This window comes from Paramormyrops kingsleyae, chromosome 2 (assembly GCF_048594095.1).
Source record: "Paramormyrops kingsleyae isolate MSU_618 chromosome 2, PKINGS_0.4, whole genome shotgun sequence".
Classification (NCBI taxonomy): Eukaryota; Metazoa; Chordata; class Actinopteri; order Osteoglossiformes; family Mormyridae; genus Paramormyrops; species Paramormyrops kingsleyae.
In genome coordinates this window covers 35,415,316-35,436,372 of record NC_132798.1, presented here as the reverse complement: position 1 = coordinate 35,436,372, position 21,057 = coordinate 35,415,316, and the positions used below count along the sequence as shown (strand labels likewise).

At 42.3% G+C, this 21,057-nt stretch overlaps 1 protein-coding gene across 3 annotated transcripts in view; it reads right to left on the bottom strand.

Moving 5' to 3' along the window:
• The window catches only part of LOC111854879 (coronin-1C-A-like), a 43,437-nt gene extending 22,713 nt beyond the window's left edge, over nt 1-20,724 (bottom strand). The window contains exons 1-3 of one of the 3 annotated variants that reach the window (XM_072709042.1): nt 20,574-20,708; nt 19,457-19,528; nt 15,598-18,304 (exon numbers count right to left, since the gene is read on the bottom strand). In XM_072709042.1, the coding sequence (XP_072565143.1) occupies nt 15,598-18,304; nt 19,457-19,459 (2,710 nt within the window). In that variant the 5' untranslated portion in view covers nt 19,460-19,528; nt 20,574-20,708. Of the gene's footprint in view, nt 1-14,015; nt 14,189-15,597; nt 18,305-19,456; nt 19,529-20,573 lie in introns of those variants that run through there. The other 2 variants (XM_023833351.2, XM_023833352.2) reach the window with 2 other exon arrangements.
• Nucleotides 20,725-21,057: the final 333 nt, after the last annotated feature.

The window sequence follows — 21,057 nt, the reverse complement described above, 5'->3', positions numbered from 1 at the left end:
GAGACTGGCAGGTAGGCAGAAGTCAATACAGGGAATGCTTTGTACCTGCAGGGCATTAAGTAACTTGGGTTTAATTAGTCTTGTTAGAGCTTGTCTGCCAAGTCATACATTCGCAACACAAACCTAGTGACTTTCAATTTCAAAATTTTATAAATGATGTGCCTTAATCACATGACAAACTGGCCTTATTTGGGGGAGATTGACCAATGATAATGCCAGTAATAAAACAAAGTAATAATCATACTAATTATATAAAACTGGCCATACTGGAAATAGCTCTCATATGCTACCTATGCACACATGCACATACTAACATATCCAAGACAATGGGCTGCTGATTAGCTGTGGAACTTCTATTGATCTTGTAGCATTTAGCAGGCTATGCATGTTCTTGTAACAACTGTCTATTGTGATGTGTGTCTGGTGGGTATTTGGATACTAAGCCTTCTGCTTACAAAGCACCTAATCGTTCGAATTCTGCTACCCCTATAATCTTGTTCTTTCTCTACACAAAACATGTAACAAATGTTAGTTACACAGGAAAAGGACAGAAGGGACATTCAACCACCTTGCTTGCGATTCCGCACACCAAAAAGCACGATATATTTAAACAGTCACTCCCTCCCACACTACACTGAACCAACGCACAACTGCATGGCCTGATCCGACCCAAAACTACAGGAAGCCGCAGTTGAGGAAGATCTATCAACCAGGAAAGGAAAATGCAACTCTATAGGAAAAAAATGTATCCATGTGGCATAAACTTAGGAAATGATAGTTTGCATTTATTTCCTTATTCCACAAGCCACAGAGACAGAAGTATTTGAGGTTTAAGTTCAAGAGAATTATTTAGCACTGTAAATCATAACTGTAAAAAGGTCAAGCTGTTCTGTTTCTCCTTCTCTGAAAACCCAAACTCAAACAGACCTCCAGGGCAGCAAGCAAAGGCAATGGTTTTACTGGAAACGTGAATATATATTACACCCAAACTGCAAACCCAGGGCAGAACACAGAGAGAGCGATCTCCATTCACACCGATAGGGTGACCATTTTCTTTACCTTCCTCTCTAGCCCCGCCCTTAACCCTAACCTGTTAAATATGACCTCTGATCCTAGCAGATAAACGGAGAATATGTAAAACCACTGGGTGGGATTCAAACCCCATCCAAGGAGGTATGAGGGTGTTATGCCAACCACGGAGCCAAGGTGCTCTTCCATTGTCTACTACAGATGCACAAATTTCTAGTTTGTCTTACAGCTTTGTGAAAATGCTAATGATTTTACACTAAACATTTAGCATGCTGCTAAGCAAGCTGTCTGGACGGCCTTGTTCAGTCTTTACAATACACTACTGTGCTGGGAATATAGTGATAGGGAGACATGCTAGACATCTGAACAATCCAACAACTGTCTATCCAAGCACATTTAAGAAACAAACAACCCATACAGCAGCAGGTGGACCAGAGCAGTAAGGTAACCAGTAGGGGGCAGTATAACTACCAAGAATCCTCAGCACTGCTAAACCAGATGTGAATGATACACATCTGAGTCCTTCTTTTTTGTGAGGCTTACATGCTGAATGTCATGTCGTCCTCGAATTGGCCTTTGGCATCACTTGTCCTCAGCACACAGTGTGGAATAGATAACTCATAATTGAACAAACAAACAATTAAATACCATAATGAATGCTCAAGTCATAAAGACTTCCAAGACCAGAGGCAGGTCTGCTGAAGTGATGGGAATTTTTAACAATTTGTCCCCCGCCACTCTCCCCATGTGAATAGTTAAGCATTCCGGGCTAATTAAGAGAGGCGCGCCACACTTCGGAAAACACTCGATTAGGCAGAGATCCCCATCCCCAGCACTATGTGGCATGACACCATATGCGCTCTCTGCATGGACCATCCCAATACTGGCACAGTACAGAATCAGCCAGTTATAGGGCGATGACACAGGCAGACGTTCAGGTATGACACCAGGAAGGCCAACATAAGACTCACCTGAACACCAATCGCCAACTATGGCACAAGGCGCTGACTTTCTGAAAGGCATAAATCAACTGTGACCAATCAGCAAACAAATGAAATTAAAACGGCCAAATTATAAATGTCTCTGGACAGCCTCTCGGACGTCTCTTTGACCGACACAGTGTTTGTTATGCATTCTACTCTTTCCCACATCCTCATCCCCCATCCACCAGGAAGTCGCGCTGAGGTGAGATGGATGACCCCCTCCCCCCCTCGATAGTGTGCTTCGCAGATGGGGCTACGGCGCCGCTCGGGTTCGTCAGAGGCCATCCTGCCAGCACGTCACAGAGAAAAACATCACAAACAACCTTCCCAGCTGAGGCAGTTTCAGTCAGAGTTTAGCCTCAATCAGGCTAATCAGCCCTTGATATCGACGGCCCACCACTGGGAACTCAAGCTCAGCGCTTCAAAAGGAGGAAGTGCACTCGAGCGGTGTTCCCCATTTAGACTGCCTTCCTATTTTGTAAGTTCCATCTACGGAGCACCTCTTGGAGGAAGATGTAGGGTATTTAGTGAAGTGCTGCAGTGATTAGCCATGTACACTTCTCTCTCAAGCATAAAGCAGAATATTTTACTGAAGCAATATGGTGTGGATACTTCTTTGTTGTTGCTGAATAATACTGATGTTTTGTGTATGTATGTGTGTGTAGTTCTGCTTAAGTTAGTGTACTCCAGGCCCAGCACATCTAAAAGTAGTCCAAATAAAATTCATGTGTACTGTTCCAGTGGGAATGTTTGGGATTTTGTGTTATTGCAAAGGTATTACGAATTAAAAAGAACCCAATGAGACTGCTTGTTAATGAACTTAACTAAAAAACAGCTCTATTAGATCTATAATGTGGGTTTCAATTTACTACTACTGTAGTCGAAATTAATGATTTACTTAAAACTACTGTTTTTTTCTAATGTGAACAATGTTTTTATAAAACCAATAAATCTGCAATATTTTTTCTGAATTAAGCAAGCGAGCCAAAACTTCCTTTGAGCTCTGTAAACACAACTGCTGCTGCACTTTTAGAACAAACTGCCGGTGCTGTGTGTGTCCTGATAAGGCCACCAGCCGTTCCAACGCAGGAATATTCACACATGCGAGCAAAAGTGCTAATGGTGCCAAGAGGACTGCATAACACCTGATGTGGCTTTGACAGCTTTGCCAAGCCAAGGGGACAGAGCTGTCAGCATCATTTACAAACACTGTGGTGTCACTTGGCAACAGAGACCAAGTTAGAAGATCACACACAGAAGCAGACAGAGGATTTAGATGATGGACTCCACACTAGAAATGCAGGGAGTACCTTCCCCCAAAATGTACAACAGAACAACTGCCTGGCATCAGTCTGGCTTAAATGGGCCAAACGGTAGGGGGCAGCGGCACGCCAGGCCAGATGTTTTTGGACCAGATTATACTCAGTGCTTTCAGTGCATACACTCACGCACACTGTCACTATGCAAGCGGTGATGCTGCTCAGAATTTTGTGCATAATTTGTGTCAGTCTGAAAGATTGTACCGCTTCCGGGTGGATATAACTTTCAAAAAAATCATACATATAACCATGCATATACATACATACGCACGTGCACGTTTATTTACTCACCAACCTGTGCATGACTGATTTATACAGCAAGCATGAAAATGATTACGATTGGTTCAGAGACCGCATGCAGATCTCATGCAACAGTAGCAGTAACTTTAATTTTCGGTGACACTTTACAATAAGGCTACCCTTATAGAGGGATTATGAATGTTTTATAAGCAGGTTATTAATTAGGCAGTAACACTTTATAATTGTCTAGTAATGATTTACAATACCACAGTTTTCTTCTTAATGAGTTACTACAATTTATAATTGGCAAAGGGTAGCCTTATTGTAAAGTGGTACCTAATTTTTTAACAGATAGTAAGTTATCTTAAAAAGAAACAGTAATTAAAATTGCAAAGCTTGCCGAGTTGTTCCCCAAGATGTTTCCTTATGAGTATAAATGTTTCAGCAGAACTTAAACCTGCCCATGCTGAGCAGATTTTATCACCAAGATTCTAAATACCAGAACTGTATGGATGTTGTTTATGGAAATACCTTATGCCTTGTCATAATGTCAGTACAGTATGAAGGTATGCAAAAGCCTGATCATGAGAATTGCATGTGCCTGACGTGGTGTGGATATTAACACGGCCAAGCCCTACTTGGTATTTTTTCTACTGTAATGTTGCACTGTCCTGTTAATTGTCTGTAGTCTGTACAGAAGGCATTCAAGTAAGAACTTCATTGTACTTTGCACACAACAGTGTTTTGAATATTTTTACTCATGCATAAAGATGCTACTTTATATATGGTACAGTTAGAATTAAATTTAGTTGGTTCCGCCTCTCGCATGCGCATAGCGATAGTTCCATGTGTAGCTTATATTCATAATGAACATAAATACAAGTCACATGTCCCTCCACAGCATTGGCAGGATTGGTCCTCTCCCCTTGGCGCCACCATATGCACACATACGACAGTCATCCATGGTAATTGAGAATCGATATTCATTGCTGGACACGGTAGGATGCCACTCCTCATCATCCATGCCTCCCGGTTACGGCAGCCTACGCATGGGACGGTGAACCCGTAGTCTGGCTGATGCCAGTCATCAAAACACGGTGCAGGATGACACGAGGTGTTGTAGAGAGTCCAATACCAGTGTCCGGACGGCAGGCACAGATGTCATGGGGTTCTGTAATGCTTGGTGCACAATATGGCGATCCTCCCTTGGTGAGATCCGTCTTGGGTGACCAGAACCTTCACGGTGTGTGGGTGCCCACACGTGCCCATTGGTTCCAACATCAGGTGACTGATATCCGCATGCCACACATGCTGGGCAATTGCACAATACGACCACCCGGCCTCATGCAAACCCACAATGCCACCCATATCAAGCTCCCTTACGTGCTGGTAATGCTGTCTAATGTGTCTACGAGGCATCCTCTGTGTCTGGTGACTAGATGTGCCAGCTCCTTGCAAATCGAATCATTTACATCGCTGATCTGCACAGGTACCAAATTACATCTAAAATCAGAGCATCACTTCAGGGTGCTTAACTTTGTCACTGAGTATACTACAACTAATCATAATCAGTTTGTTCACAGGAAAAAAAGAATAATACTCACCGATTTCATAAGCTGACAATACTTTGGCAACAAGAAATTATCGCAGTCTTTTCCAAAACACTATACACCTTTTTTCTTATTTATGCTTTTTGGCCGATAATAGCCTAGACAACCAGAGATTATCAAACAGTACAGAGGTTTATCAAGCTAGCTGCTGGTTCATTTTGGATTAGCAGACAGGAATACTAATTACAAACCCCAGATTTGACTAACAAAAGTAGCTGTTCTTAACACTCAACGTTTTGTAGATGAAAGATCTCACAGGAACCAAAACATAAAAATCATAGCATTTATCATTCGTTGAACAAGTAACATTATGTCCCCGTGATCTTGAAAAGCCAACAAGTAGAGGTCACTTTCCAGACAGGCTCCGGCTACAATGACCAAAAGCTAAAGCTAGAACCTCCAGGACGTCATGATGGAGCTGAGCAGCACAGAGGGCTGAGCAGCACAGAGGGCTCCACCAGAAGACCAGGAAGCCATAACAGCTGACAATGGATAGCTCCTTAAAGTCACAAACCATTTCCTTCTCTTTCATTTGTGCTTGACTTAGCTGCATCAGAATTTCAGCTTTTATCTTTCCAAGCACTTTCAGGGACTCATTCTACTAAACGGCCACAGGACGAGGTGACAGTGATGGAGAAACCGGACAGTAAACATCCAAAAGAACAGATGGAATCAAGTTTTTACGGAAGAGATGGTTGTGTAACGCGGAAGCAAAGCCAGGTCAAACGAACAGGCATGGTACAACGATCCAGGTCCAGGAAGCTGTCAAACGCCCGACCATGCAGATTTCACATCAATGGAGCAGATTTCAAAGCAGCGTTATGGAGCAGCGACTATGTGGAATGGAAGCCATTTCATATTTGGACGGCAAGGAAGGAATTCTGCGATACCACTTTCCAAACTGAACCTTAAAGCTCTGCAAAGTCCCCACGGGACACAAATAAAAAGCAGCAGATGTCACAAACGCGATCCACAAATATTTCAGGTGTACAAATTGGGATGCATTTTTGTGGATATGATTTTACACAAAACAAATAAAAATACATGTTTCTGGACAGCGATGCACTTCTGATTTTTTTTTCTAAAGAGCTGCAGCATACAGAGCCCCTAAGAGGTCTGTATAGGAAAATACTTTTTGAAAGAGTTTTGTGTTCCCTCGCAATATACTGTCCTGTGTCCATTTAAAGTTCAAAAGATAGAATTAATGGACTAATAAATATTAACCTAAACAATACAGACATGTCCAGGTAAGTGTGCTTTAAGCATAAACTATAGGGGACATGCACACTGTGTCATTTCTTATGAGTGTTTTATACATATTTATTGATAATTGCATCGTGTCCATTCACAACCAGGGACTGTACAAGACAGCTGGGCTATTGAATGTGAAGTGCTCAGATGAACACTGAAATATAAAAATTTGCCCATAAAGAAATCTGGAAAACCAAGAGGTGTTGCTTGCTTTTGTCGAAAGATATTACATTCAGAAAACTGAATATAAAGTCAACTTTAGCACAATGTCGTAGTTAGGGTTTGAACCCAAACCCACTTTCGGGGTGTATACCTCCCTGGTATTCTCACTTGATGATGAATGTGGGGATATGCAAACGTATTCTGAAATATTTCAGAATGCAGGTTTGAGTTTAAACCTCAACTCCAACACCATGGTAAAATTCTTTTTATGTCGTTTTCTAGCTGTAATATCTTTCAATGTTTGTGATATATTTAAAAATAAAAAAAAAGGAAAAAAATTACTTCCTAGGAAGAATATTGTTCACTCCAGGAGGGTAAAATATACCCTGGAGATGGTTCCATCTGCTTTTATTGGTTAATTTCTGGTATTCTACCTTCACCTACTCTGCATAAACTGCCATAACCATAAATCACACGACTGAGATGAGGTCCACTCTGAGTAGATGATATCATGTATAAATAAAGACACAGTCCATCCCACTAGCAGTCTATGTATGAAATGAGGCTCTGTAGGCAAGCTGGTGCACCACAGGTATTGAGTACAGAGTCAGCAAGGGCTTTGGAATCCAGTCTGTGAGAAGGAATCCCTTCAGCTCAGAGTAAAAAAAAAAAAAAAAAAACTGCTGCTGTCTGCATGTCTCCGCATGGTCTCACCATTGGTTTATGTGATTGAGGTCTGGGCCCTAGAGGAAGCCTGGGCAGGGGCTCATTCAACTTCCATCCCTTTCAAAACCCAGACAATGACAACATGCAGCCTGCAGCCAGGAGCAGAGCCTGGTGTAGTGAGAAGCAGGACTGGGAGACACCTCGGCGACCAAATCGAGAAGGGCTGCGTCACACAAGCATCTGCGTGCGTACATGCACACACACACACACACACACACACACACACACACACACACACACACCCCACGACTGCCGGGTAGAGACACTAATCTTTCACATCAGCACACGTGGAATCCATAAATCGATTTCATCATTTTCAGTGTTGCTTAGCGACCTGCTTACGACATCATGCACTCGCTAAATACAAAGACACATAGCTGGCTTGCAACTATCTTTTCAAAAGCTTGGGCAAAGCAAACACTGACTTGGTGTGGGGGGAGGTGGGGGGAAAAGATGGCACAGTGCTCGCACAAACATAGCCTCACCTAAACAAGGCGTGCCCAAGAATGTCATTGAGCAGGATCTCGGAATCTCAGAACCACTGTGGACAACTATGTTCAGCAAACACCCTGTTTGAACACCAGGCACAATTTCACAATTTTAATTTACTGCCTTGTATTCGCTCAGTTACTCATTCTCACATATAACCTGTCTATATTAATCTCATTGCGTTGAAGTGAACTGGAATAAGCAGCCACGCTTAAAAAGAAACTACAAAGAAAAAAAAAGAAGAAAAAAACTAAAAAGGCACAACACACCCATTTCCAAAAGTAATTCACGCCCTGATAAATGACATGTGGAAAAGGGTTTCTACTTGGATGGATGAGAACACTGTTCCTCACCAACCAAAACAGGAGTGCTGTGTTTTTGAAAATGTTGCCATGGTGACCCTGAAAAAGGCTGCCGCAACCTTACCATGACTAAACACGCACAAACACATGTACACACATCGCCAACACCATATTTTCACTCCTCCTCACCAACCACAACCTACAGGAGGCTAACATATAATGCGGTGACCTCATAGATGAAGCACTATCAGAGGTAAAGAGCTAAATGTCAGAAAAGAGGCGTAATAAACAACTCTTCTCCACATAATCCATGATAGGGCTCAAACGTAAAGGGAGCAAAAATAATAATATACATAAAATAACCTTCAAAGCACTAGAGGTAAGAGTGGTATATGAATATGGACCTCAGCTGCCAGATGCATCTCCATCCACATGGAGCAGGAGCTCTGTAGTTCGGGAGTCTGATCAGGCTGCCTTCATAGGCCTGGGGCCTCTGGGCGGACATGTCTGAGGCGTGCCCCATCCAGTATCTCTCTATACGAGACACGGCGGAATCTAAACAGATGGTGAGTTTTAAGTCATTGGGCCGCTCTATGGGGCTTACCCGAGGTTCCTGGGTCACATCCTGCCAGGATCAGGGACAATTTCAGAGATCCTGCTAGTCTCTAAGCTTCCCAACAGCCCAGCTTTCTACCAGTTCTTCAGGTATTTGCTTTGTGGAATTCAATGTCATCACACAAAATGGCCACACCAGGGAATGGGAAGCACACGGTATTAAAATTGCAGCATTTGGCGAAACCATATCTAAAGACTAAAAGTGCATTGGTCCCGTGGCAGAACTGCACAAACGCTCCGCTCTCCTACAATCACCAAGACCCACACTGTCTTCCACGGTTGACCACCGGTCACAAAACAGAGGAGGAATCGTGTGTACCTCCGAGAATCTGCGCGGTGCAGATTCGCGTGCCCCTAGAACTGAGGCACATTGCTATCCTCTGACATAAGGCTGGAGAAAAGTTAAAGTGCTTGCAGGCCTCCAAAGAACCCAAATGTCTTTTTTTATTTTAGATTGGACACATTTTTCACCACCATAAATGGCTCTGTTCAGGATCCAAATTACCCCATGGCCCCCACCCTAGCCCGTCCTCTCCATGGCTGTAAGGACTCAAATGTGTTGGCTTATGATATGCGGTACTTGCAATAGTGAACTGGTCCAGGTCTGAGAGATAGGGCTTGGGTAGCGTCTCGTAAAGACTCCACCCAGTTCAGTAGGTTACCCGAAAGAACATGAAAGAACTAGAGCGACCTGCACAAGGATCTCTTATCATTACTAACAGATTACCCCTAGGTTACCCCTACCTACCCATACTGTGCAGAGAAGTCTTACTCATTTAGGGGTTTCTGTGGTCAGTACTATAGTACTGTCCACATCAAAACTGCTGCTACACGATACACAGAATCCCTGTAAAATCCCCCATCAAAAACTACTCCCAATTTGACACTGGGGCTAATAAAACAGCACTTGTGAGCAAAATTCCCTTTTAGCTGGCATTTAAGCATAGCAACGGGAACAATGGACAGCTCATGCAAGAGGAAGCACAACATTCTGGAACTTCCTCAGTCCAGAACGACGACAGACACTGAAGTCAGTGCCAGAACGCTGGAGCACGCTGCCCATCACTGTGCAAAATTCAGGTCAGTTTATAAACACAGTGTAGCCATGGATACTTCCCCATATAAAATTTCTCCAAAACTTCCCACAGGGTCAGAATCTGAGGCCGTCTTTGACTGAGAATGTTTCAGTAGAAGTCAGAACAATTAACACAGCCAAAACTCATTGACAAAGAGCCAGGCAGTGTTGTGGTTTAAGAATAACTCTTGAACGTACCAGTCTCAGAAGATGTTCCATTAAGAAAGATACTTCAACACAAATATCTTCATTAAAGTTCTATCTGTGCAAGTATATGCCAGAATCTTCAATTTAAAGAAAATCTTCCAGTACAGAAAAAATGTTTTTTTAGAATTCCAATAAATTATTGAAACATTGGAATTACCTCATTTTATATCTCTGTTACTTATAAATTCACAGTTGATTACTGGCAGGAGTTTATTAGCTGAAGGTAAGAAAAAATGCATATGGTATAATGTTGGTATAGTCAGACACTAAACGGACCAAAAATACCTCGGAGCCTGCATAAGTTGTGCAACATTTTTATACATTAAAATTACGATGCAACTTCCCATTACCCAACTACAAGCATTTATCTAATTTAAGGTTGTCAATGCTGATACTGACAAGATTGATGAAACGATTAGGGATGATGACCTGGACTGACATCTTTCAATTAAGGCAGCCTAGGTTCAAAAATTAAATCAACATTAGTCATCTTGAAAAATAACTGTGAATGGAGTCTCCTTAAGTGACGGAAACACACCTTCAATAAGCCAACCTGCATGATGTTTAAGACCAGATGAAGAAAATTCCATGAACAGGACTACCATTAATATGTCAAAGCACAACAAATAAAACACACCAAGAATTCACCTCGAAGGCACAAACCTTTTTAGAACCTGCTTGAAAGGGTGCTTTTCCACCACACCAACTACCATACTTCTGGTACGGTACTTTTGTACTTTCCCTTTTCCATTGTCTTCTGGTCGAGTACCAGTAGCAAAAGTTCCAGTACTAAAAATGCCAAACCAGCTGGGGTACTTCTGTGGTACTTAGGTACATTGGATTAGGACTGGAAATGCTTTCTTGGTGGATTGGTTATGGAAATAGTGCGACGCTGAAACACAATACAAACACCGGCATGAAAACAGTTACGAAGTCAGAAAACAACAATAAGTGAATAAATTATTAATTGCCGTCTGGTCGGAAGAATAGATACAAAAAAAAGATTAGAATTGCATGACAAAAATTTTAAAAGTATTTTGTTTAATATTGTAGGACAGCACACATATCACATATATAGCATATAGTGTGCCGTCCCATCCTGGTGATGTGGAAATATAGCAGTGTGATTTTGTTGTAATAAATATTGGGGTATTTATAAAGCAAGAAGGTACTTCATACATTTCTCCGAAACCTGTCTAGGAGTGTTTAAACCAGCAAGGATGAAAATGATTATGATGGTCTCCGAGGACACATGCAGCCCTCATGCAAAAGCAGCAGAGGTAACCTTTAAACTGATTTTTAAACATACACTAGATAATTTTGAAAAGGAACAAATAATTCAAATCACAAAGTTAACTAAGGTTTTCTTTCTATGACAGAATAAAAATGTTTTAGCGAAACTTAAAACTCCCTGCGCTATATTGTCCGTATACATAACTGCAAGTAAAAAAAAAGCCTGATCTTAATCTAGCTTAATAGCGATGTGAGAATTGCATGTGCATAATAATGTAATGTTGGTATTAATATCACACATCGCCCAGCCCTATATAATACTACATCCCATTTTTCAAATTCAGTACAAAATCCCCTGCCTCAAGCAGAGATGTCATTTGGCGCCAATGCCAGTTTTTATAGCAGTGGAAAACCAACACCTTGAAGTACCATACTTGAGGTACTTTCTCGAAGTACCAAAAGTACGGTACCCGGTGTGATGGAAAAGTGCCAAAAGACCTTATGATCAGCCTGATTGCACTTTGTGTAGACTTTTCCCATCCCAAGTGATACCTTTGTCTTCCCACTCAGACTAACAACACTCCAGGTTTTTTGATGCATTCCACAATGTTGTTTGCAATGAAGGAGGAGATGTTTCACAGAATAGTGAATAGAAGAGTCAACCATAAATGCTACATATCTCCTCGTCTAGCGCCAGCTTTCTTGTAGGACTGTCATTTTTTTTAATATGAGAAGAAATGGGAACCATATCTTCACTACTTTATTTCAATAGGAATACTTGTGTGAGATTCCTCTGCATAATCCAAGGGTGTGGTTGTTTAGAAGGCCTGCAATAAACTGGCATCCTGGTCAGGCAGTATATCTGCCATTTGCAACCCCATACTGGATGGATGGATGGATGTACGGATAAATGGATGACCCCACCATCCTCTCCTTTATGCAAGCTCTCTCAGAAGAGATATGTCCTGTCAGGTTCACCAATAGATTGTGTAATTATATTAATGGGCAATAATCAAACAATTTATGCTGACTTTTGGAAATTGATTGCTTTGCATAAGCATCAGATACAATCAAAGCAGCATTTTAATTGATAAACACTGTGATTCAAACATGTGCCAGAAATACCACTACGGAATGTACGAGCCAAAAGAAACCACGTTAACATGACTGTGCCGAAAAAACACCCACAAACACCACAACAAACAACATAACCATAGCCCAACATTGAGATACCCATCACTTGTCATTAAGTCGAAACGAAAGAGGCAGGGAAATACCCTCAAGAATTAAGTACTCTGTGTGGGTTAATACATGGCAGACCCAACATCCTAACAGCAGCACTGTGCCACCGCAATAAGTTCCAAGGCTAATCTATGAATTTTTATCCACATGTTCCTAAGTAATTAACAAACCACAAATTACATAAAAATGAAAAATGCCATTTTTATCTCCAAGATCCAAATCACAGGGAAACAGCTAAACCAGCTAGACTAGATAAAAAGGTTAATCTGCAAAGAAAATAGAATTTTGCTTGAATGTGACTTGAGGCTGTTAGAGAACATATGTAAATTTAAGTAGGATCTGCACCTATTTTTCAGCTTATTTTACAGCAAATCGTTTATGCTTTCCCTTAGTGCATAGCTAGGAATGGCATTTTAAGAAAAGCATTCAATCTTGTCAGGGAACTGGACATTTCTGGTTTCATTCGTGACAGGACCTGCCTCAATCTACTGTACAACAGTCGGAAGCCAAATCGATTATAATATTATGTCCTGAACCAGCTGAGTCGTTCATATCCCTACAAAATACTATAAATCGCGTTGATTTAGACGGATCACTTTGACGAAATGTCTCTTCCCACCCGCTAGTTAACTCGTTCATCCAGACCCAATTATTTCACTTAATTATACCAAAATCAAGCCAAACAGTAGAAGCAGTGTTACATAAGCGTTCCCTCCCATATGTATTACGTTTCATTCATCACCATTCAATTTGTTACACATATTAATTATATTGCTCCCATAGGAAATAATTGCACAACATGAGTTAGTGGCATTTTCGGTTTTCTGCGTTAAAGATACGTAGCTGGATACTGACCTCAAACCATATAACCAAGCCTACTTAATTTCACATTCCCTCTCAAATGCACACAAAATGCATGGCAATAACTAATAGACCGAGAGCTTCTGGATCGAAAGGTTAGCTTTCTTTAAAAAAATATTGCCTGTATTGCTGCAAATCCTTTTAAAACGGAGGGATTTTTTTCAAGGCACACGCTGCATTTGCTGGCTAATTTAGTTGCATCGCAGAGCTCAGCATAGAGAATAAAAAATCCCATCTACTTGAAAGCCATTCAAATCAAAGAATCACACCCAGCATACCTGATGCCGCCTGGGGTAGTTTGCCTAGGTAAGCCGAGTCAAGGTAAATACCGACCTATAGGCAGTGTCTAACCGGAGAATAAACTCATGCACACTCCAGTCTGTCACATTGCAATCAGCTTCCTGTTTAAACGACCCAGAAACGAGCCGGATTCTGCTCGTGTTCAAGCCGATACCGGCAAAAGTATAATCGGTAATCAGTTCGTAGGTCTTATGCTAAGTATTTATCTGAGAACTGTATCGTTCTTCTTCATTTCTCAAAAAACTGAGCTCTTCGCTTTCGTCAGGGCTAGCAGCTTCACCAATGATACACCTAACTTAATGTCCACCTAGCATCTCCAAGCATGCAGAACAAGCATACCTCTGTCAAGCTGAGATCTAAGAAACCCTTACCTGCTGTTTAAAATATAGTGAAAAATATGTTAAGATCCAAGCGCGTTTTAAAACGATAGGCTCGTCCTGCCGCAGGCTTCCTCCCGTCCGCCTCCGCCTCTCTGCCTTGGCCGCTGGGACTCGCCTGTGCTCGCACTCCAGATCCAGGCTCCGAAGTCCCGGAAGCCACGCCCCCCGCTCCCCTGGCGCCCCAGCCTCGTTTAAAGCTCCGGCGCTACAACCTGCACAGCGCAGCCAGAAGCGCATCGGGCAGCCAATCCGCGTATCGACTCGGCACCCTGGATCCCGCCCCCGATTACCGATAGGCGGGGCAGAGACGGGTGAGGTGCCCGTCAAGAAAACACCAAACTGTCTCTTTCCTCCGGTCTTTGTGGGAGCTTAGTGGACATCTGGATTTTGTGTCCCGAATATACGAAGTATACGCCCTATAAACCGCTTCTACCTGGTATAAAACTGGTCGTTTTTAACGGTGTGATGAACATATGGTGGTTGTCACTACAAAGAGTATATAATTGCAGTAACATTTACACGAGTTGTATAATTATTATTGTTCAATTGAGGATCGTCAGGGAGTTACACTTCCCGTCTTAAAATGTAAACTGCATTTGTTAAGGCGATTTTTACACAATCATGCCGCAGTATTCTTCAGAAATTATGCGAAGCAAGACATGTTGATCACCACCAATTTGAAAAATACATGCCATGAAAAATAGAATAAACATTATTTAAATGTGGGTTTTGATTCATTTTGATTTTGCACGATAGGATGTAGCAGTCAAAGTAGTTTCAAGAGTGGTTTGTCAGCCGGTGTAGTGTTTGACACTGGGTGGCGCTATATCCCCGGATGGAGGTTTTCCGGAATTGTTGCAGACTTCACAGTGACTAGATAAATTAGATAGATAGATGACAGACTTTGACACAAAACATCTTGTATATTGTAATATAAGAATATTCCAAATTAGTGGTTGATACTGCCTATCTATCAATGCAAGGAGTCAGCGTAATGCTGAAAACGGATCCAGTTTAGACCCCGAGACACTTTCACATGATATAGTCTAGTAAATTTGAAACAGAGCTAAATATTGTTAAAACAAACGAAGAACTGGGTTGCTTCTACAGGGTAAAATGAGGTGTTATCACAAAATCAGAGCAATAAATCATTGCATTATTTTTCTTTTGCTATCAAACAAAGTGAGGTCTATTTAAATCCTTTTGATTGTTGTCTCCAGCAGACATACAATAGTTGAGGACTGAATCTGTAAATACTGCACTCATAGGCAAACACATTCAAAATACATACAAAATACACCCATATGTTGTCAGTACATGATTTAAAATTTGAAAATCATTTGCATGTGTGTCTGTGTTATAGTTACCCAGCTAAAATATCTTCACGTCTCATACTGAAAACTGTATATCCCATACTTTACCTGTTTATTTTCTTTTTTTGTTAGCTAATATTACATCTTAACGAGTCTTTTTTGTTCATAATCTTACTGAGAAGTAAAGGTGGTCACAACTGATATTACATCATATTGTTAGGACATTTCACATAGTTCTGTTATTAGAATATTTCACTTACCCTTCCTTGATGTGGGTTTCTTCTCAAGTGCCTTTTCAGGTAACTTTTTTGGAGCATCAAAGGCCTTCAGCATTTGTGCCACTTTCAAGGACACCCCCTGCTCCATGTTCCCCTCAGCCTTTAAAGGTCTCGTCCCATCTTGGTGCTTTGTCTTTTCCTGCACATGGGTTGTATCCTCTACAAGGTCAAAAACAGTCTTAGACTTGGGAACATTTTGGAGCAAGGCTTGGGAATCTTTTTCAGAGAGAGACCAATCAGGCTGCAGGGCACTTTTGTCAGTTTTTACATCCTGCAGACAAAGGCTTTTATCCTGTTTGCTGTCAAACTGCACACTGTCCCTTGAAAGGCATTTTACGAGGTCAGATGAGGATTTTGTTTCAGCACAGGCTTGTTTTTCAGCAGAATCTGTTGTTTCCACAACTCTGTCATCTAAGGGTTCTGTACATGGAGTTTCGGGGACGTATATGTTGGATGACAGCCTTTCTTTTTTAGGAGACAATTCATCTGTAAGCAGGGAGGAAGCATCAACAGCAGCAAGTCTTTGGGTTCCATCTATAAATAATGCTGATGACATTTCATTTTCTTTTCGAGGATCAGTTGGGACAGATCTGGATAACTCTTCTACAGATGTGGATATAATCGCAGCTGGTTCATTATTTGTGATATTCCCAAAAGTTGAGAGATTCGGACTGGACAGATACGCAAATCCCTCCGGGTATGTTGACAGCACTTCTGAGTTTGGCAGTTCTGACTTTTGCAATTCTGTCTCAGGGGACCTTTGAGTGTATGATAGAGTGACTTGGCCGGATGAAGCTAGACTGCATGCCGGAAGGGCTCTGAGTAACTCAGGAGTATCCTTCGAGGAAGCCACTTGTGTTTCTACAATACCACTGCCACTGAAATCAGACCTGTTCCAGCCGAAAGTACTTCCTCTTGCTTCCTCTTTGTCAAGTTTAGACATTTGTGTCTCACCTGTAGGTATCCTTTCCTGCAGCCAATGTCCTGCATCTTGCTTTCCTCTTTCTCCTGCATTTTGGTGGTTTGCTGAAGTGTCAAAAGTATGTCCATGTTGCAATGCCAAAAGATCAGTTTCTTCTTTTTTCTGAGACTCATCTGAAGGAGTTGTTGAAAGTTTTGTATGTGTGACTTCCTCTTCCTGTTTCTTAGGGTCAACGATTGGACCCGTTTTGATTGAAGCAGAACCCACAGTATTACTGGGGGCATATTGATCAGAATGAAAAGTTGTAGTGAGCTCAGCCAGGTCGTCGTCATTTTTACTTGGGATGTTGGGCGTTTCACAGCTCAAGATAAAATCCAATGGGCAGTTGCCAAACACCGCAGAAGTCCTAACTTCAGGAGTCGTCCATTCAGACTGGTTTGGCCCACTCCATATAGGAACAGGATCTTCATTTTTGGTTTCTTCATCCTTACGAAGTTGACAGTGCTCAGAAATGTCACCTACTGTCGCCCCTATCCCTTCAAAAGGATCCATTTGATGTGTGGTATTTTCTGTTCCACGATTCTTCTCTGATGAACCTCCAATGTGCAAAACTTCACACATGGACATCACTTCAGCAATATGATCCCCAGGACTGGAATAGGTCTGGTCAGATAAGTTATCAGGATTTTCTCTGAGAAATTTATAAGTATGATCCTTCCTTGAATTCACCCCAACCTGGGCATGCTCTACATCCTGTTTTGGAAGATCTTGTGGGTTAGTCATTGAGGAAAATTCATTTACAGGAATAAAGCACTCAATATCTCGGCTTTCCAGGTGGACAGGCCCCAAATCATTAGGGGTTTCTTGGTGTTTTTGGGGTCCAATCTTTGCTGTGGTTGACTGGATTTCTACAGTGTACGGTTCTTTTGTCCCTTTGGAATCTTCTCCCTCTCTTAAATGTGCCATAAAAATATCCACATTTTCCAGCAAATTGTCAGAACTTGGAGACACCTCCTCAATAATTTCCAGGGGCTCACAAAAAGACACTTCCTGGTCTCCCTCCATGTGAGAGGAATCGATCTTGATGTCTTCACTTGTTGTTAATTTACCAACATATCTCATTTCTACCATCTTAGAGTCAGCAGTCTTCTTACCTTGTTCTTTCTCAAGGGGCGCAAAATCTCTCATGGTTTGCTCCACCAGCAATTCACTCACAACATCAGAAGGGTTCACAAGTGGAACGGAAGTGCCGTCAGAGATGACCTCGGAGTTAGAATGAAGGGCCTCTTCCTCGACATACAGTTCAAAGCAACCCCTGCTTCCAACTTGTTGGTCTGTCTCGCTCTGCACCCTGTCCTCACCATTGCCTAAAGCAGCTTCTTCCTGGCTCATGGTCTTGGATGACTGAGGATCAGCTGTAGAGGACTTGCTGCTCTGTGCTCTCTTCCCTGGGCTCTTCCCGGCATCTGGCTGCAGTGGAGGTGGCATAGCAGCCGAACCGCCGTCGTCTCCTCCCACTCCACCCTCTCCCCCCTCGTCTGGGCGGCTGTTCACATCGTTCTCCAGAGCAGGTGCCGCTGGCTCTATGCCTGGGCCCTCATCCAAGTCAGCTTTCCGCAGCTCCTCCCCGGCTCCGCCAGCCCCCAGCTCCGGGTCCCCGCTGTCACCCCCCTGCCCTGGACTTCCAAGACCTCTACCTAGTTTCTCTGTACTCCCATCCATGTGCTCAGCCTCCGTAGCTCTGTCCAGCCCTTGTCCCATTCTTGCCTGCAGAGAGAGAGAGAGAGACATTGCGTCAGCCCTCATGCTGAAGCGGCTGACTCCCCATGATGCCATGGGTTTGGCATGCTGGCCCCAGCCTGCTTATCGGAGACAGGACCCAGTGCCTCAGAGTGTTATCCCACACCCTCTCCCTTCCTGCCTCTGGAATGGTTCTTTTTGTTCATATCTGCATGGACGAACAGTGTAAAAATACTAAATACAGACTGAGAACCTAATAACAATCCTCCTTTAGAATAAGTAAGTTAATGCTGCAGAGTGCCTGCTCTTATTCAAAGCAATTTAATTCTTTCATTATATTTTATTGTATCAAATATCTTACTTAAGAGAACGACAGTGGAACCCTGCGTGGGATATGAGCAAACAGGTAATGTGTCAGTGTCCTTACACACTATGCCACTTGCTGCTCAAGTTAAGAGCCAAGCATTGAGAAACATTGATATTTGTGATCTAGCACAATATGAGCTTTACTCCTAACTCACTGACTGCTCAGAAACTCTGACTCACACAAGGTCAACAGAGAAACACTTTCCACAGAAGTTCTCTTCACTGCTGTGGACGCTCATTGGATGAGCTGGACCATGTGTGCCGCCCAGGCTCATCTGACCAATGGAGGATCATTTGTTTCTCAAATTATACTAGTAAAATGTGCATGCCTCAAGTATATATTTGCATTGCAAAATCGTTGGGTTTTGCATAGAGTTTCTTTATTATTATTATTTATAATGCAATACAGCACGTTTGAGTTACTTTTGTGAATTGTGAAAAATTATTTAATGTGAATTCTCTGTCCCTTGTCATCTTCGTTATCGTTTGTATTACTCTCAGCATCATTCAGCAGTAAGGGGACCTGACACGACTCCGCGTCTCATCTCTGTGTGGCAATTAGAAATTCTGGGCGCCCTGACAAAATGTCACCTTGGGCCCCTCACTCATCCACCACCTCCCTTGTACAACCTCACCCATCCAGGAATCTGCCAAGGTGTCCATGCCCCTGCTGTGCCCCTCATGGCAATCATTCGTAAACAGCTGTGTCTGCAGGATGGCCAATCCCCAAAGCTTTAGCTATCCACCCTATCTGCAGGACGGGAAGTTAGTTCTAACATATGTGCGATCGGAGCGGGCTTCCCGTAATTGTACCATTCAAGCAGGCTCTCCCAGCCGCGTCCTGTGTGTCCTGCCTGGCACAGTCAGCTGGGCGGTTCTCTAAGACTAGTGGCAGAAGGGAGAAAAATCATAGCACCACAAAAAGGGGGGTAGTTCGGCCTGTTTTTCATCAAATCTCGCTTTTTTATCGCTGGGGATTATTATCACCACATTATCCAGATGGGCTCATTAGAGTTAGCACAACATGTCTGTAGCGCTTTATGCTGCTCAGGCTAAACTCAATCTGCAACTGCAACAAATAGTTACATAGGAGTAAAAATATTATGTGTACCTTTATATAAACATGTAACAGGTTTTAAATTTAAAATATCAATGATACAAATGTTAAAATCTGCACTGCTATCATTTAGCTGCAAGTTAAGTAAAGAGGTACAGAATATGAATAAGGCACTATTCTAGCAAAGGTGAGCAATGTAGCTGAAGTACAAATTTGGAAATTAAATATTGCACTGTTTGTGTAATACCGAAATGGACAGGCCTACAGACATTTTCTTCTGACATCGTGACTAACTAATATTTATTTGTGGTGATAACCTGAACAAATTAGCCTGTAGAGGAATGGAAGTTGCTAAAGCCAGTGAAATGAAAACAAACGAGATAACCTCACATCGGTCTTCTAACCGTTTTTGAGTCCCATCCGAAGAACTAAAAGCACTCACACTCAGTTTTCACCTGTGTTTTAAAAGTCACATTTCCGCAAAATAGCTGGATGTTGTACATGCAAAAATTTAAATAGAAATAGAAATAGAAAAATCAAGTTTAAATCGCCAAATGCATAACTCTGTATTAGTGCAATACTAACAGCCAGGGGTTGTTACAGGGCCCCGCAACCCACGAAGCCACAAGGGCCTCATTGTGCATGGCTCTGTGACCGTCTCACTTAAGGCGAATCACTTGACGTCCTTGTGCTCCTCTTTATCGCAAGAAGTGAAACATGGCACAGTAGGAGGATAGGAGAATGGTCCGAATGTCTGTGGGCTTAATTCCTATTCCCGATCACTTCTTTCCGAGATCTACATGGAGCCTCCGTGGGATCAAACCTGAGGAGGCGTGGTCGTGGTGCAGATGGTTAGCAGGTAAAGGGACTCACCGGTTAGGTTGGATGCTGCAGGCTGCTCCGTGCACTTCCAGGAATAATTATAGAGTCCCCTTTGTCTTTGCGAAGTTACGCGTCCTTCTCTTACTGCCCCGGCAATGTGAGTCTCATCTGCCTCTGCAATAGGCATTAAGAGTGATGTCAGACGCTCATTTGCTTAATGCAATAAGTTTCTCTCTGCGTCATACGTTTATCAATTAAAACGTCCCCTCGTAATTCCTGTGCACCCGTTTAAATACTTTGTGCTGGAAGTCATGTTCGCTCAGATATTCCTCCTCGACGATACATATATATATATACCACATTTAAATTACACCACCACAACGATATTTTAACAATGAAGAGATATTTCGTAATTGAATTATTGCTAATTAAAGTTTGGTGCATAAATAAACTCGGTCAGTGCTATTTGATTTAATGGCGTCCCCCTTTGTGAGAGGAGCAAACTATGTAGATAAATCCACAGAATAAACTTCGA